At 33.6% G+C, this 17,232-nt stretch overlaps 1 protein-coding gene across 1 annotated transcript; it reads left to right on the top strand.

The window, feature by feature from the left end:
- Nucleotides 1-6,182: 6,182 nt before the first annotated feature.
- On the top strand, nucleotides 6,183-15,070 carry LOC132759949 (uncharacterized; the record flags this gene model as incomplete). Its single annotated transcript, XM_060751824.1, has 4 exons — nucleotides 6,183-6,737; nucleotides 8,165-8,234; nucleotides 14,232-14,399; nucleotides 14,934-15,070. Coding segments are annotated over exons 1-4 (675 nt in total), but the record flags the coding sequence as incomplete, so codon positions are not given.
- Between the last annotated feature and the right edge of the window lie 2,162 nt (nucleotides 15,071-17,232).

Raw genomic sequence — 17,232 nt, 5'->3', positions numbered from 1 at the left:
AAAAATAAAAATTCTTTTTAGATAAAGGTGTTTTATAAATAACAGGTTTTTTGCGTTACTAAAACATGTATATATTTACATGCGATATGTATACTTGATTAAAAAAACAAAAAATAAAAACTTTAAAAGAACAATTCAGTCAACAAAAGAAAAGCGTTTGTTTCTATGAGTTGAGTTACAGCCTTTTCTTTTAATATGTTCATTTAAATGGTAAACATTTTAAAATAAAAAAAAAACATTGTAAGTTATCAGTATCAAGAACAACAATATGAATTAAAAACAAACAAAAATCAACCACCCACCACCACCAACAATAATAAAATACTCTTCTTTGTAAACAGTAGCTATAAGCGGACGAAATATGTTACTAGAATTCTACTTAGGGTTTTGGTGATGTATCATAGAAATATCATTATGAAAACCATAAATTATGTTGTTTTCTATGTTGTTATTATCAACAAAAACAATTAGGCGTACGAAGAATATTCAGACATCTTCTAGAATATAGTAGGTAAAACAAATTGTTAAAGATAAAATTATTTTTCATCATTCAAAACAAATGTTGGAAAAAGTGTTGACAGTGAAACAAATGTTGTAAAGAGTTTTGACAGTAATTGGGTACTAATTAACGTGATTGTAAATTAATAATGCACTTAGGCTTCTGTCTATTCTTTCTGTACAGTACTGCATAATCATATTCAGCTAATTTGAATGGTAACAAAAAATGTAAATAAATGTATTTCAACCCCTTTCTTTAAATCAAATCTACAAACTAAATAGAATGAAAGTCACGATCCTGCTATTGCTGTAATGAAGAAGTAAATTTATTCATACAAAAAATGAAGTTCCATACACACCTCATGGAAAGCATTTGTAATCATTACGTTATGCAATAATCTTTATTATTTCGCTCGTCTTTGAAAGAATTATTTCGAATATAAATACATCTCATCTTTGTCCGTGTTTTTATATGTTTATTTTCTTCATTACAACTCCTTAAACAAAATCGATTAGTCATTAACGCTTACTGAGATGTTTTTTTCTGGACACTTAATGTTTTATAGGCCTTGTACCAGTTAAGTGATACCTCCGCCCATTAACTCCTGTTTAGTTATAGCCCTTATCCATTGATTTTTTTCTTCAATCACGTTAACCCTTTCCCTCGTGAGCATATTGTGAAAAATGCCCGTTTTCACTGAAAAGCCTCATGTTACAAGTTCAAACTGCTATTAAACGATGAAAATTGCTTCAATACTAATCAAACTTGGCACAAATGTTGACTGAACCATTGCTTTGTTACGACAGGCTCAGTCTTAAATTTCCTGTTACCATCTCAAAATTGCCAAAAATCACCATTTTGCCTCGATTTTTTCCATCAAAATTTATTTCAAAGTGCTGCAACTTCTCAAGGGATTGAGATAGAGTCAAAGGCTTTTCAGCGTTGGTTACACGTTACTTTATGATCGACCTGGGGTCATTTTTAGCCTCTCACAAGTCCAAAATTTTCTTGACTCCGCCCCCTTTCAAACACCCCAAACAGAAAGGGGCACATCCCCCTTCTGGAAACCCCCTGATGTATCTTTTGGATGGGGGGCGGCGCCGAAAAAGTGCTCACTTTTAAAGCAACATTTCTCAAACGAAAACATGTGTTTGTGGCCCAAATAGGACATTTTTTTCACTATTTAAGGCCTAAAAAAGGGGGGGGGGTCGAAAGTGCGTTGTTTCGCGTATATATGTGGTAAAGGGTTAACAGTATAAATAAGCCATATTACCGTACTTTTATGTTGTTCATTAAAATAACATTGTTTTGTTTGATAAATGGATTTGATAACAGTCACTTAATGTTTTTGTAATATAGTAAGGTAAGATGGGTTTCTTTCGCATAAACAATAATGTTTAAAAATGCATCGGTTATTGTTAAATCTTGTAGTTATGAGGAGCGCACATACAATATTTCAGGTTTTTTCTTGTCAAACTTGTTTTCAAACAACCGGTTTCGAATTGTTATAAATTGTGCCCCTGGGTCAGTTTTGGCCCCGCCCCGAATCGTTTAGTAAATATAGTCTTTAAGAGAAAACATAATCATCAACGTCTTATTTTGTGAAACTTCAATGCCTAATGTTTGAACATGTAGCATAGCATTGTTGACAAAATTTGTATAAATTATGCCCCTAGGGTAAATATTTGCCGAACCTCTGGGGTCACTTGTTATACACTAATACTAAGAACATTTGCAGAATTATGTCCCATTTTCTATGTTGATTTGATAGAACTATCCAGCAATGCTTGCTGTCCCCGGACAGGTCTTGTTGCTGGTTCGTGTGGGGGTTGCGTTCTTTAAACGCCGTCTTTCCTTGTTGATCTTGTTGTTAGAATATGTCATAGCTCTAATTGTTATACTGTTTCGATTCAATGCGACAAAATGTTAAGTTATTGTGACAGTGTGACAGCGGGACTGACGGACAGACAAATCAACTCTTTATTATCCCTTACACTTTCTTATTTTCTCAATGCTTGACAGTATGATAAAGGCAAAGTAGACAAGAAAATTGTATTTTTTTTCAGTTTTTGAGAACTGACTTTAACAAAAAATGATGAAAAACCTTGGAATCATGGCCTTTCGAATAAGTGTTATTGTGTGGCATTTGTTATTTTTTCAATTAACAAAATTTTTTTAATTAATTTTTTTCTTTAGTTGTAAAAGGGATGTAACATAACAAAACTGATGCAACCAAAACAAAACTGAATTTTAGGATTCACTGTTCTTTTAAAAAGCATTAAAAAGATTAACTTAAAAACTTACGCTAAAGAATCTTTTTTTAACAATTTAGAATACTCGTTAGAGGAATCATGTAATAATAATCCGCAGCAATATTGGAAAACAGTCAAATTAATAATAAAAGTAATAAAAGAAAACTCTAGTACGTTTAGTTCAATACCATCTCTTATCAATAATTAAAAATAATAATGAGAAACATTTCACAACTGATTCCGAAAAGGCCAACTGCTTAAATGAATATTTTACTTCTGTTTCAAACATTGACTCATCTAATACTCATCTTCCGGAATTTGTTTACAAATCAAATAACAATTAAGACGGTTTTAGCGTAAATACTCAAGAAGTTATAGACATACTATCACTTTTGCCTGTAAATAAAGCAGTCGGGCCTGATGAAATAAGCCCTAAATTATTAAAATAAACTCAATACAGTATATGCTACCCATTAATTATATTGTTTAATATGTCTCTCTCTGCAGCTATTTATCCAAATACTTGGAAATTTGCAAAAGTGATGCCACTTTATAAAAAAGGTAACAAAAACTCGCCATCAAACTATAGACCTATCTCATTGATTAGCTGTGTAGGTAAAGCTATGGAAAGGGTAATTTTTAAACATATATACAAAATAATTTAATCTATCCATTACAGTCTTGTTTTATTCCCGGACATTCTACGGTATAGCAGCTTATTGACATTTATCATCAAATTTGTAAATCATTTGACAAAAAACAATCAACATGTATAACATTTGGAGATATATCGAAAGACAGAGTCCGGCATCCAGGCCTTATTTTTAAACTTACACAGTATGGTATTAATGGTAATTTATTAAATTGGACTATCGACTACCCCTTGGGCCTCTTTTATTTCTCATCTATGTTAATGATATGCTGAAAATTTGATGAGCATAACACGTCTTTTCGCAGATGAAAGCTCATTGGCCGTTTCATCCAATGACGTGCGTTACATAGAATCTACTTTAAATCACGATCTCGAAATTATCGATGAATGGTCCAAACAATGGCTTGTAAGTTTAAATCCCTATAAAACGGAGGTTATGTTTTTTTCATCAACTACATCCGACAAGTCTACTCTCCTTTTAATGATAATGATAATGTTCTTAATTTTGTAGATCATCACAAACATTTAGGTATAACTTTCTCAACAGATTTGAAATGGCATCAGCATATTGGTAACATTATTACATAAGCCTCTAAATTTTGAGTACCATGCGTTCACTAAAGTTTAAACTGAAACGCTCAACTCTAAATAAGATCTACATTTCATACATGCGTCCGATATTAGAATATGCCTCCGCTGTGTGGGCCGGATGTACAGTATACGAAAAACAATCACTTGAACAACTACAGTATGGTGCAGCACGCATAGTAACAGGTCTCGATCAATTCGCTTATAAAAGAAGTTGGGTGGGTTTCCCTCTCAGATAGACGTAAAATACAAAAAATAATTACGGTTTTTAAAGCTCAAAATGGTCTTCTTCCACAATACCTTGAACAACATATTTCCATCGCTAGTTTCAGAAACAACAAATTATACTCGTTAAGAAACAACAACAATTACATAACCATAGTTAGGCGCACCGAAACGTACAACAAATCATTTATATCTTCTGCTACTGAATTATGGAATGCATTATGCTGTGTTCTCACCGCCGATCAGATCAACTCGATCAAGCACGATCAAGCGATCGGGTTCCGGTCAAGCTCGGTCTGCATGCGTGATCGGAGGTGGTCGGAGCGGTCTACCTTGGTCGGCATGGCTCGGACTTCCTTCCCGAATTTTTTTTTGACATGTCAAAAGAATTCGAGTAGCGATCGAGTAGATAAGCGGTCGAGAAGCGATCGTATAGTGATCGAGTAGAAGATCTAGTTGATCGAGAATAAATCGTATAACGATCTAGTTTGGTCGGGTATATACATCTCTTACCCGATCTGTACACGATCATCTCGACTTCTACTCGAGCATTATCCGATCGCAACCCGATCAACTCGACCTCTGTTCGATCTATTGTCCAGAATAAGAAGACTACTACCCGACTGCTACACGACCACACACGATCGCTTCCGGATAGTTATTCGACCATACACGAGTTCACGTGACCTTAACAATATATGAATGTATTATTAATAATGCACTGATTTTAACAAGGAATGTTTGAAGATTTTATTCTAAACAATTCGATACACGACTATTCACGACTCGATTACGATCTGGTCTGGAGGAAATCTGGCAGCAATCGATCAGAGGTCCAGTTAGTCTATTTGAGATCGTGTATGACTCGCGTATAGGTCTGGGTGATCGAGAAGAAGTCGGGATGTTGGTCGGGTTGTCGTCAAGAAGAAGTCGCAAAACATCGTGTAGGGTCGACTTGAGGTCGTGTATAATAGAGTGAAATAAGAATCCCTAAGGAAAGCCCAACTCGGCAAAATTGAAAATGTTGCAGGCTCGGTTTGATTGAGCCTGTTCATAGTCGTGGATGTGCATTTAATCCAACTTGCGATCGAGTTGATCTGATCGTCGGTGAGAACATAGCATAAGACACCGAAATTCGCGAAATTATTTCATTGAATGTTTTTGAATCTAGAATGAAAGAAAAGTTTAAAGCCCCCGTAGTGCCTAAACACCTCTTGTTTGGTAAAAGATATTTGTCAGTATTACATGCTCGTTTAAGGAACAATTTTAGCAACTAACACGCTGACCTTTTCAAAAATCACATGAGAGAAAGTCCGACTTGTATATGTGGGAACCTTTGTGAGGATTCCGAGCACTATCTATTTTGCTGTCCATTATTTAAACCTCAGAGACTTATACTTTTCACAGAAACCAGAATTTTTCATCCTCTTATGTTGAGCTATAACTGTGGGGTAGCAATTCTTTAGATGTTAACAATAATGAACAAATATTTTCGGCTTACATTGTTTTAAACTTTTTGATGTTAATCTGTCTTTATCTTTTTCTTTGGTCGCTTTATATGTATACATGTAACTCTTTTCTCATATAACTGCCATCAATGTTGATCAATATATTTTTTCATGGGGAGGGCCGATTGCTAATGTTGTAAGAACTTATGCCCAACCCTTTTGCTATTTGTTAATTCGAAATCAATTTGTTTCTCTGATATTTACATTTATATATTATCAATAAAATATGATTAAACCAGTCAGTAAATTATTCAAGTTTGAAATGTATACCTTTCATAAAAACTGTTTAATTATGTAGTGAGGACGTCAAATTGCAGCACGGCGCAATATAGGGATTGATGTGCCTCACAGCCTGGCTTTGTATTTGCACTCAAATAGTTTGAATAAACTATATCATATTAACAATAGTTTATTCTAAATTTTAATGAAATATGTTTAGACAGAACCAAATCAGTTCAATATGCAAATTAATAAGAGATGATTTTACCTGGTGAAAACTATTAACTTGCAAATGTACAATGTACTGAGGCAACAATTAAAGAGACTTCATGATAAGGCCATAGTTCATGACGGACTGATTTTATCTAAATGTGAACATAAATTATTTGCGTAGTGTATTTCTTTTAAAATCCATACATTAGCGTGAAATGTTAGTTTTCAAAAAGCTGTTGCGTGTCAATTCTCGTACTGTTTAGGAAAAGAAAAGGGGAAAAATGACGTTATTTTATGTGTATACTTATTTGCTGATTATATACGAAGCAAGTGCTGTAGTAAACTTCAGGATAACTAGTTTTAAAACGTGTACATCGTCTAGTTCTATTTTGGATACCGTCAATGGAATCACTGTCAAACAATGTGTAGAGGAATGTTCGTCACTTTTCGGCTGTTCAGCTGTCAACTATAAACGGTTTTATAAACGATGTGAACTTCATTCAAATCAGCACGAGAACCGCGTGGCTCGTCCCGGCGAATCGTGTGTATATATAAAAAGATCAGACATGCAAGGTGAAGATGTAAGTGTAAAATAGTAAAAAGTAGTTTGTTTGTTCAACCATTTATTTCTTTTTTTGGTAAAATGATTGTTTCATGATTTAATTATTTTTTACAAAACATTTTTTCATATCGTCAAACTTAATGTTGAGCTTTTTTTCTTTTATTCTGTAAGCAAGTGATGATATCTACCAGTCATAAACATACAATAAGCTGTGTTTTATTCAGAAAACGAAACACAAACCCATTAATACGGTTATGATCAGTGAAATCTGATCCTTCTGTATCGCATGGTTTTTGACCTATGTGTTTTCCAAATAACGATGATATCCTATGTCTGTTCAGCAAATCTGTACTGTAATGTTTCACTGATTAAAATTGTTAAATAATCCTTTACTCGTCTGAATGTTCCGGTTTGACACATAATTATTCACATTGCAATTGTGAAAACGTGAAAATGGATGTTTACTTTTGGACTATTCAACAAAAAGATATTTTATACCCGAAAAGCACTCCAGGGTGCAAGCAACTAAATTTTATGGGTGGTCATAGTAACTCTAGTGATGACCTATTGTGGTAAACCTCGAAAATAACAATGAATCGAGAAAAAATGGCGGCCATTTTATTTTATTTAGAAAATAGACCACGTGACCAGATTTTATATTGTTAAAAAGTACTATTACCCCTGTAACGGTATAAATTTCTTAGTCACGTGGTACACTTGCATTAACAGTAAGAATAACTCCCAGAGGCCTATGATAAATTAACATTACGAAAAAAGTGAGGGGTAATAAATTAATCTGTTATTTGTTTGTGTGGTTTTACGGTGCACCAATACAGTATATGCCATATGGCGCCCAAACAGGAAATATGATTTTGACTAACTCGAGTAAAGACCATCTCGCCTGCTAGACAGACTCCAGTTATCGCTGCAATTCTTCTGACTCAGAAATTAAAGGCAACCCCTCTATTAATTATAATCGTGAAGCTATTAAATATTAAATAACAGTATATTGTATCATAGTTTGGGGACCTTTCTGTTGAAAATGTGTCAGAGTTAAATCGTATGCGTTAACTGGAGTGCATTTATTAGTTACCCCGCACTCCAGAGCATGACCATTGATTGGCTCATTTTTGCTGGGGTTTACATATTGTGACGGAAGAGAAAAGGAAAGCGACAGAAATATCATATTCAGATGCTCGTTCATTGGTTACTTTTTTTCCGGGGTTTCATATTGTGACAGCAGGGAATGTGTTTTTATGTTTGACTATGATACAAAAGAGAAAGAACACCAAAACACTCGGCAATCTGATTTATACTCGGGGGCTACGCACCCTCGTATAAATCAGATAGCCTCGTGTTTCGGTGCTCTTTCTATTACTTACCACTGCAGTACTCGGTTCTATAAGAATAACCCGGCTTTTCAATGACGATAATTTAATTTTTCAGTTGTCGACAGGCGGGTGTCAAGGTTGTGATGATGGGGACACTTGTGACAACACCAAGTGCGTCCCAAAATGTAAGTGAGATTTTAAACAGGTCATTAAAATGCTATATTATTGAAAAGTTTAAAATGCATGAATGTTCAATTCTAAAATTCCCTCAATACTAATTGATATTTTATGGACCGTCTATGGCTTAGTTGTTAGGGTCGTCGACATCAAACCACTTACCCCTTATCGTTGTGTGTTCGAATCTCGCAAAAAAACATTTAATTTTTTCATGTCAGCTTACGGAACGTCATTGGCTCTACTCAGGTGTCCGTTTGTTCCTGAAATAATGCACAGATGGGTAGGTCATTTGAGGTTTCGTTCAATAATAAAGCTGGGAAGTCGCCATGTGATCGTTATAGTGTTCCCAATAAAGTAAAATCATTTCATTACTCATACATTGATAATATGCTTCATTACTCATACATTTGCATGAGACTTCATTACTCATACATTGATAAGAGGCTTCATTACTCATAAATTGACATGAGGCTTCATTACTCATAAATTGACATGAGGCTTCATTACTCATAAATTGACATGAAACTTTATTATACATACATTGAAACGAGGCTTCATTACTCATACATTGAAATGAGGCTTCATTACTCATATATTGACATGAGGCGTCATTACTCATACATTGACATGAGGCTTCATTACTCATACATTTATCATGAGGCTTCATTACACATACATTGTCATGAGGCTTTATTACTCAAACAGAGACATTAGTCTACATAACTCATACATTGACATAAAACTTCATTACTCATACAGTGACATGAGGCTTTATTATTCATACATTGACATGAGGCTTCAATACTCATACAGTGACATTAGTCTACATTACTATTTCATTGACATGAGGCTTCATTACTCATACATTGACATGAAACTTCAATACTCCTACATTGACAGGAGTCTACAGTACTTATACATGACACGACACTTTATAACTCATACATTGACATAAGGAGGTGATAATATAATATTTATTTTAAACAAAATAGTGAATTAAAGTAATCCTTTTATATGTAATAGATACACCATTACTGCGTTGACGATTTCTGGGTTTGCGTAAATTATACCATAATCACGTGACCTTTCTTATGCCTTAAGAAAGGTCACGTGATTATGGTATAATTTACGCAAACCCAGAAATCGTCAACGCACCAATGGTGTATCTGTTTAAACCTATAGCTCCGCCCAGAAACACTTACTCCTTCGATCTTCAAAACTGAAAATTATACCATAGTCTGGGTATGGTATAATTTACGGTTATTGGAAATTATACTTGGAAGAATTTTACATAAGAAGCGCTGAAGAGCTATAGGTTAACTAATATTAACAAAACATTTTTGAGTTTTACAATAGTTTTACAGCGTTGTATACAAATAATGTTATTTACTCGGTACAGACAATCCGCCATTTGTACCTCTTAACATGGATTTTGACAGAATCGTTGTCCTTTGTAAATTTATAAAATTGTTCTTTATTCGGGCTGATCTACGCGCTGTCCTTTCGACAGCTCTTGTTAATTTTACGAATATGTTCAATACTTAAAGGCCTATTATGCCTCAGAATTGATACAAATTTTATTTCTCAAAAACTCTTGTTTCAGTTTCAAAAACTATTTTGCCACGTATATGAACTTTCTTAAACTTGTTTCCTTGCTCTGTTGACAATTGGTATGATTTTAGTGGAAAAGGCTTTTGTATGGAATTCGAAGTCAAAATACTACCCTGTTTACATTTTGCCATCTCTATGACACGTTGCTATACGTTAAGTGCTACTTTCGTAAGTTGTGAAACATGTTCCATGCTCTAAATCCATTATTAAAACACTTTAAAACCTAGGTTTGAAATCTCTAAACAATTAAAGAATAAGAACTTCTGAGGCATTTTGTGCTTTTAAAAATTTGACGCTGATACAAGAATAGCTTGATTTATGATAACTATAATTTTTAAAAAGATATTATTTTTGTCAGATGTGAAAAAAGTACAAGAAACGACATTTTTGAAATGATGACCTTCACGTGAATTACGAACGTTAGGTTATTTATTTTTCTTTTGGCAGATAACTGTCTATAAATTGGATTTAACTCAATACAGGATTGGAGCAGTACCTTTAGACGCTTGCAAAAATCATGATCACAAAATAGACAAATATCGTTTTTTCGCCGGTTTTTACATTTTTCATGCATTATCATGCATAAATCGGTGTGAAAAGATGAATTAGACCTTTTTAAGTTCATTCCGTTGGGTGAAAAGGCAAGATTTTAGCATTTTATCATTCAAGCGTCTTGTCCGGTATATACCGGAATACGGTATTTAGTGAAGTTCTCCAATCCTTTTTTTAGTCACACTCCTATAAATTTATACAAGGTGTTGGTTATTTCTCGCAGGATATTAATCAAACTTATTAGACTTGTCAAGGAAACATCGAGATATTTTTTTTGAATGGGCGACGTCTCTTTTTTAAGTCTGTTAACGGTAATCAGGTTTTAAATCTTCTTACAGGTGCATACGTTAACGTATCCCTCTAAAATCCTAATCTTTTCCGGTATCTTGACCTGGCAAATATTAAAGACCGGCGAATAGCTACATATATATATTTTGTATTAGTCTTACTCAGTTCAAAAGCAATCATTTCATTTTTTTTCAATTATTACAGTAAAAAAATAAATTTTACATTCTTTATATTGTCTCAATTATTTGCCAATCTATCGAGAACGGATAAGACCGGATCGGCCATTATTCAATTTAGTGAAAGTTATCAGTTATTTATGCCGGCTCGCCACGGCGAGCCGGTATCACGATAGGATTTTACTGAGAAACAACCTAAAACTCCGAATCCATCCAAAAATTTAATCGAAGCTTGGCTTCCAGCTTTCTACAAAATTTATCTGTCGGGGCTGGAATCCAAAATTATTTAGCCAATCAAATTCAATCTTACATAGCGTCAAAAAACTTTCAATTTTCATGCCATTTTTAAAAAGCAGCAAGTATTGCTTTGAGCGCAAAGATATAATGATGATTAAAATGTTTGTTTTCATGAATTCTTTTTAATAAATCATACTTACACTGACTTTTGATTTAGCGATTTCACCTGTTTTCTCTGTAGTAAGTTTTCGTTTGGTTAATTAACATAAGTGTACATCTGGTTCTGTGCATTTTTTTCTCTTTTTTTTCCAGTCAATTTATCCTCTCCGGTATTAAGTATATGTATTTACTGGTGGGGGGGGGGGATCCCGGGATCCGGGACGCCCAGGATCCGGCGGGATCGTATTAGATATAGAGGAAAAACTAATGAACTATATTTGCGTTGATAATTGTCGTAATGAAAGGCCATTAAACGTTAAGTTTTTATTTTTTTATTGTATGTAATGAACGTAAAATTAATTTAACTTAGGATATAGATATATTTAGAGCTATTTATTAACTTAAATGCGGAAATCACAATACTTATAATTATATTCCTAATTAAATGGAAAAATCAAAGACTATATTCTTGAATTGGTCAAATCCCGGGATCCCTATATGTTTTAATACGATCCCAGCTTTTTTGAAAACTATATTCTTGAACTAGACAATTCCTGTGATCTCTATATATTTTAATACGATCCAAGCTTTTCTGAAAACTATATTTTTGAACTGGTCAATTCCCGGGATCACTATATGTTTTAATACGATCCCGGCTTATCTGAAAAACATCTTCTTAGACTGGTCAATTTCCGGGATCCCTATATTTTTTAATACGATCCCGGCCTTTCTGACAACTTGTGTTTTTTTAGGACCTGTGTCTGTCACTCATTCCAATACTAAATAACATATTACAACTTAACTTCGTATAAAGAGACATCTTTATGAATTCTACCTAGCTAACATTTTTTTTGGTCAAGGTCAACAGGCCATATAGTAAATGTGCATAGACATAGGGACTTCATTCTATCTGTTAACATGCATCTTCATATATACTCATTCCTCTTTGTTAAACCGAGAGAACTGGCTTCCATAACTTTATATGTCACTTTTATTTTGATGTTCGCTGAAGTCTCTTCAGCTAACAGAACTGTCATTTTTACATTTAAACACACCCCTGGAAAAAAAATATTACGAAACGACTCGCTAATAGCTTTTTATAAAGCTAACCTTGTTTTTACGATGACGTCAGAAAATCCCTGACGAATTTAAAATGAATCGATGGTAGGCGTTCAGAGAGCTGTCATTGAATTAATTTTTGATGGAGGCAAGTAACAAACTATACTCTAATATTCCAATATATGTTTTAAAAGTTATATCGATCCATACTAGCTTTACGTACAGTATTGTCCATGAATTTTTAATGCAACGGTTTTATATAATAATCAAGGCTCGATGAATCTGAGTCTGCAACATTTTCAATTATGCCGTGTTGGGCTTTCTTTCGGGATTCTTCTTTTCTCTATTTTACTATCCAAGCAACGGCCAATTCCATTGAACAAACAGGAATGTATGCGAAATTTATAGCTGTGCTAAAATTTATTTCCTTTATGATGACTTGATAACCGCCTTATGAACACATCTGCGGATGTTTCTAAATTCACAACAACGAGATAATTTTTCTTTGCAGTGATACATTGTTTGCAGTGTAGTGTAAATATCAAGTTTAAAGCTGCATGCCTCCAGATGAGCCAAAACCTCTCAAGAAAATAAAACTTGGAAAAACTGTTCTGAAACTTTAAGAAAAATAAACAAATTAAAGATTCCGGTGATAATTTATATCTTATGTGTATTAGTGACTGTTTTTGGCAGTATTTATCACCATATTTCTACTGCGTTACTAACGCAGTAGGGGACATTTTTGCATATTTTGACCTCTATTTTGTAATTTACGTTGATTATAAGTGCCGATTGCAATGTGTCAATTACATTCTTTGTTAATTTCACAATAGTTTACTTTAAAATACATTTTCAAAATTTTCATGAAAATTAGGATGAATCTGGAGGCGTGCTGCTTTAAACCAGTTGCTATGCGTATAAAATGTATCTACAGGTAACTGTAAAATCGTCACTCTAGCTAATATGCAAGTTTTGGGCAGTTAGGGTAGGCACACTAGTGTAAAGCGTTCATTTTATATTGAGAAGAGAAAGTAGGGTTTTGAAGGGAGTTTTGTTAATTTATTGAAGTCGGTTGAATTTAATTGTGGTGATCTTAATTGATCAGGGTTTATTGGTTGTAATTAGTTGTTTTGGTTGTTGTATTTTATTTGGTTGTTGAGTTATATCTGTTTGGTAAGATATACTTGGTTGTTATTGGTTGAATGTTTGGAGTGATTTTGTCTGGTCAAGATTATATTAGTTGATGCTTAGTTTTTGAAGATATTTGTAAATATTGGGTGCTTTAGTTTCTGTTATCTGATGCTGAGTAGATTTTGGGAAGTTAATATTGTTGGTTGAATGTTTGTGGTTTATACTGTATCTTAAAGTTGTAAAAATATTCATTTTGTGTACTTCATTTTGTGGCGATTTAATTGTTTTGTGTGGTCATAAGTTGTTTTGTTTAGGGCTTGCGCTCGCCATGTGTCTATAATGGTTTCGAATAAAAGACGTATACGTGAAAAGATATTTCGTATAAGTGGTTTGATAAATGATGATTGTTTGTTTTGGATGTAAATAATGATCGGAATTCTTTGTTTTGGGTGTACATAATAATCTGAGTTTGTTGTTTAAATGTATATATAGATTTGAGAAAAAATATGATAAAAATAACAAGAAAATAGTGTTAACTAAACAATTACATGCTAGTGTTTCCAACAGAGAATATTTCAATTTTAAGTCAGGCGGTGCTGCCCAGCCTGATTATCTTGGAAATTGGTTATAGTTTATATTACTTTATCTTTCCTTATATTTAATAACATCAAGGCAGTCACTCCTCTGATATTTTCCTAGATAGGAAGATGGATTTAAAGTACATCTGGGATCCTTAGCGTGGTCAACATATATATCGCGTTTTTATGACATATCTGTTTCATTTATTCATAGCATGTGCCGCCTTTGAAGTGAAGAATGGTGTTATACATGGCAATATGAAAGCAGTTGGGTCACGCGTAGAAATCGCTTGTTACAAACTTTTCAAGGACATTTCTGGAAAGACGCATGCAGTCTGTCAGAGAAATGGGTCGTGGACACACCGTCCGAATTGCACACTGGGTAAGTACTGTTTGCTGCGTTGTATGCAAAGAAACAAGAAGTATCTTTAAAAAACGATACTCATTGTGAATGTCGTTTTATCTCAAAGAACCATATTTATGTAATTGAAGTTTAATCAAATCGATATTTCAAAAGAAAGCTTGAAAATGACAACACTTTGTTGATTCTAAATACCCGAATCAACAGTTTTGCAACCCCTTTGAAAATAACGAAAGAAAACTAAAATAAAAAAATAAAAATAATTAAAAAAAAAGAACCGAAAGTTAGATTTTTAATCGACAAACATTTATTATAAACAAACCATTCAATCGTCAGCAGTTATATAAATACTTTAGTATTATGTAAGATACATAAAATTATCAAATTTGTATCCATTTCACATAAATAACTGATAGTACCGGATAAGTTCGTTTACTTGTGTGCTTTTCGCTATTTTCATATTTTTTTCTTCAACGGGATCGTGGATGTAAGTGCAATTGGCGGTTTCGTTAATGTTTTAGTGCTTTTATGTCATCTAGTTTATTTTTGTTACAGGTTACACATACATGGGTTGCTATCAAGACACAAAAGATAGAATTCTTTCCGAAAAACATTTCTCATCTAGATCAATGACGACAGAGATGTGCGTTATGGAGTGTTTTGACTCTGGTTTTATATATGCCCAAACCCAGGTACGTTTATCTTTATTTCTTTTCAATAATGAATTCAAAATCATCTATGGCGAGGGAGGGAACTGATATTGATTTCAAAATCATCTATGGCGGGGAGGGAACGGATATTGAATTCAAAATCATCTATGGCGGGGAGGGCACGGGTAATGAATTCAAAATTATCTATAGCGGGGGAGGGAACGGGTAATGAATTCAAAATCGTCTATTGCGGGGAGGGCACGGGTAATGAATTCAAAATTATCCATAGCGGGGGAGGGCACGGGTAATGAATTCGAAATCATCTATAGCGGGGGAGGGAACTGGTATTGAATTCAAAATCATCTATGGCGAGGGAAGGAACAGGTAATGAATTCAAAATCGTCTATAGCGGGGAGGGAGGGGGCAATGAATTCAAAATAAGCTATTGCGGGGAGGTAGTGGGTAATGAATTTAAAATTAGATATGGCGGGGAGGTGTTGGTAAGTTGTTATATTCGATATCAGTAACACACCATTTTTTGTTTCTTCATACATCTACTTACGTATGGATGTAGGAAATAATATGCATATCTACTTTCGATTTAAGTACAGTAGTCAATGCTTTTGTGGGGACACATTAAATATGTCCAAACGGCTAGCAGAAACAGAATGCAATATGCCCTGTAGTGGGAATGCAAGTCAAATATGTGGGGGCGCATGGAAAGGTTCGCTGTACAAACAAATTTAAAGAGGCTGATGTCAATTCCACATACATTTTCTTTATTGCTTTGCAAAATACCAACAGAAAACTCTGAAAAAGAAACCGGTACACCGTGATAGGAATTTTCACGAACCTGAATTTAAATGTGCGAGTCTTGAATTTGTGAAATATCGGATGGAAAGTAATGGCGTGGAAATAAATAGCACTTTTTCATTCTTACAGTGTTTCTGCATTTCTGTTTCTAGACAATGTCATTAATGTCAGACAGTGTAAGACAATGTAAGACAACATTCATTTGTGTAAGACAATGTCATCTATGTTAGACAATGTAAGACAACATTTATTTATTTCAGACAATGTCATTTTTGTCAGACAGTGTAAGATAATATAAGACAACATTCATTTATGTCAGACAATGTCATTTATGTCAGACAATGTCATTTATGTCAGACAATGTCATTTATGTCAGACAATGTAAGACAACATTTATTGATGTTAGACAATGTCATTTATGTAAGAAAGTGTAAGACAATATAAGACAACATTCATTTATGTCAGACAATGTCATTTATGTCAGACAGTGTAAGATAATGTAAGACAACATTCATTTATGTCATTAATGTCAGACAGTGTAAGATAATGTAAGACAACATTCATTTATGTCATTAATGTCAGACAGTGTAAGATAATGTAAGACAACATTCATTTATGTCATTAATGTCAGACAGTGTAAGATAATGTAAGACAACATTCATTTATGTCAGACAATGACGAAGGTGATAACATTACAGTCTCACTACAAACAATATATATTGTGTTACTCGATCGATTGTTTTCAATTATTTATTTTATTTTAAAGCAGCATGCCCCTAGATTCATGTTTAAGTTCTTGAAAAACATGTGAGTGAATAAGGGTAAATGCACTTTTTCCTTGTTATAGTAATACAACATACAATTTGATAACAAGGAATGAAATGTCATTATGTATTAGGAAGGAACCAATTTAGTGTAACATGTTAACTGTTTATTTCAGCTTTGGACTAGTTTGCCGTTTTCATAAAAAAGAAATTGGAAACGTAAAAACATCAACCCAATTATGTGAATTAATTAAAGTATCATCTGATTCACAAAAGCAGAAATCATCCAGATTTATGCTAATTTTCATGAAAGTTTTGAAATGTACATTGTATTTAAAAGAATTAATTTTTAGAGTGAACAAAAAATGTAATTTACAAGTTCCAAACGGCACTTACAATGCACGTAAATTCCAAAAAAGAGGTCTAAATGTGCAAAACAGCCCTTACTGCGTTTGTAACATAGTTGAATTATGGTGATAAATACCGCAAAAGTCATAAATTGCACACAACTTGTTGATAATTACTTGAATATTGAGCCATTTTACTTTCCTTCAAATGGTATAACATTTTATCAAGTTTAATTTACTTGAAATATTTTGGCTCATCTTGGGGCATGCAGCTTTAATT

Source organism: Ruditapes philippinarum, unplaced genomic scaffold (assembly GCF_026571515.1).
Source record: "Ruditapes philippinarum isolate M1 unplaced genomic scaffold, ASM2657151v2 ctg5750_1_1_1_1, whole genome shotgun sequence".
Classification (NCBI taxonomy): Eukaryota; Metazoa; Mollusca; class Bivalvia; order Venerida; family Veneridae; genus Ruditapes; species Ruditapes philippinarum.
The sequence above is the reverse complement of the archived record's forward strand: the minus strand, read 5'-3'. Positions and strand labels throughout refer to the sequence as shown.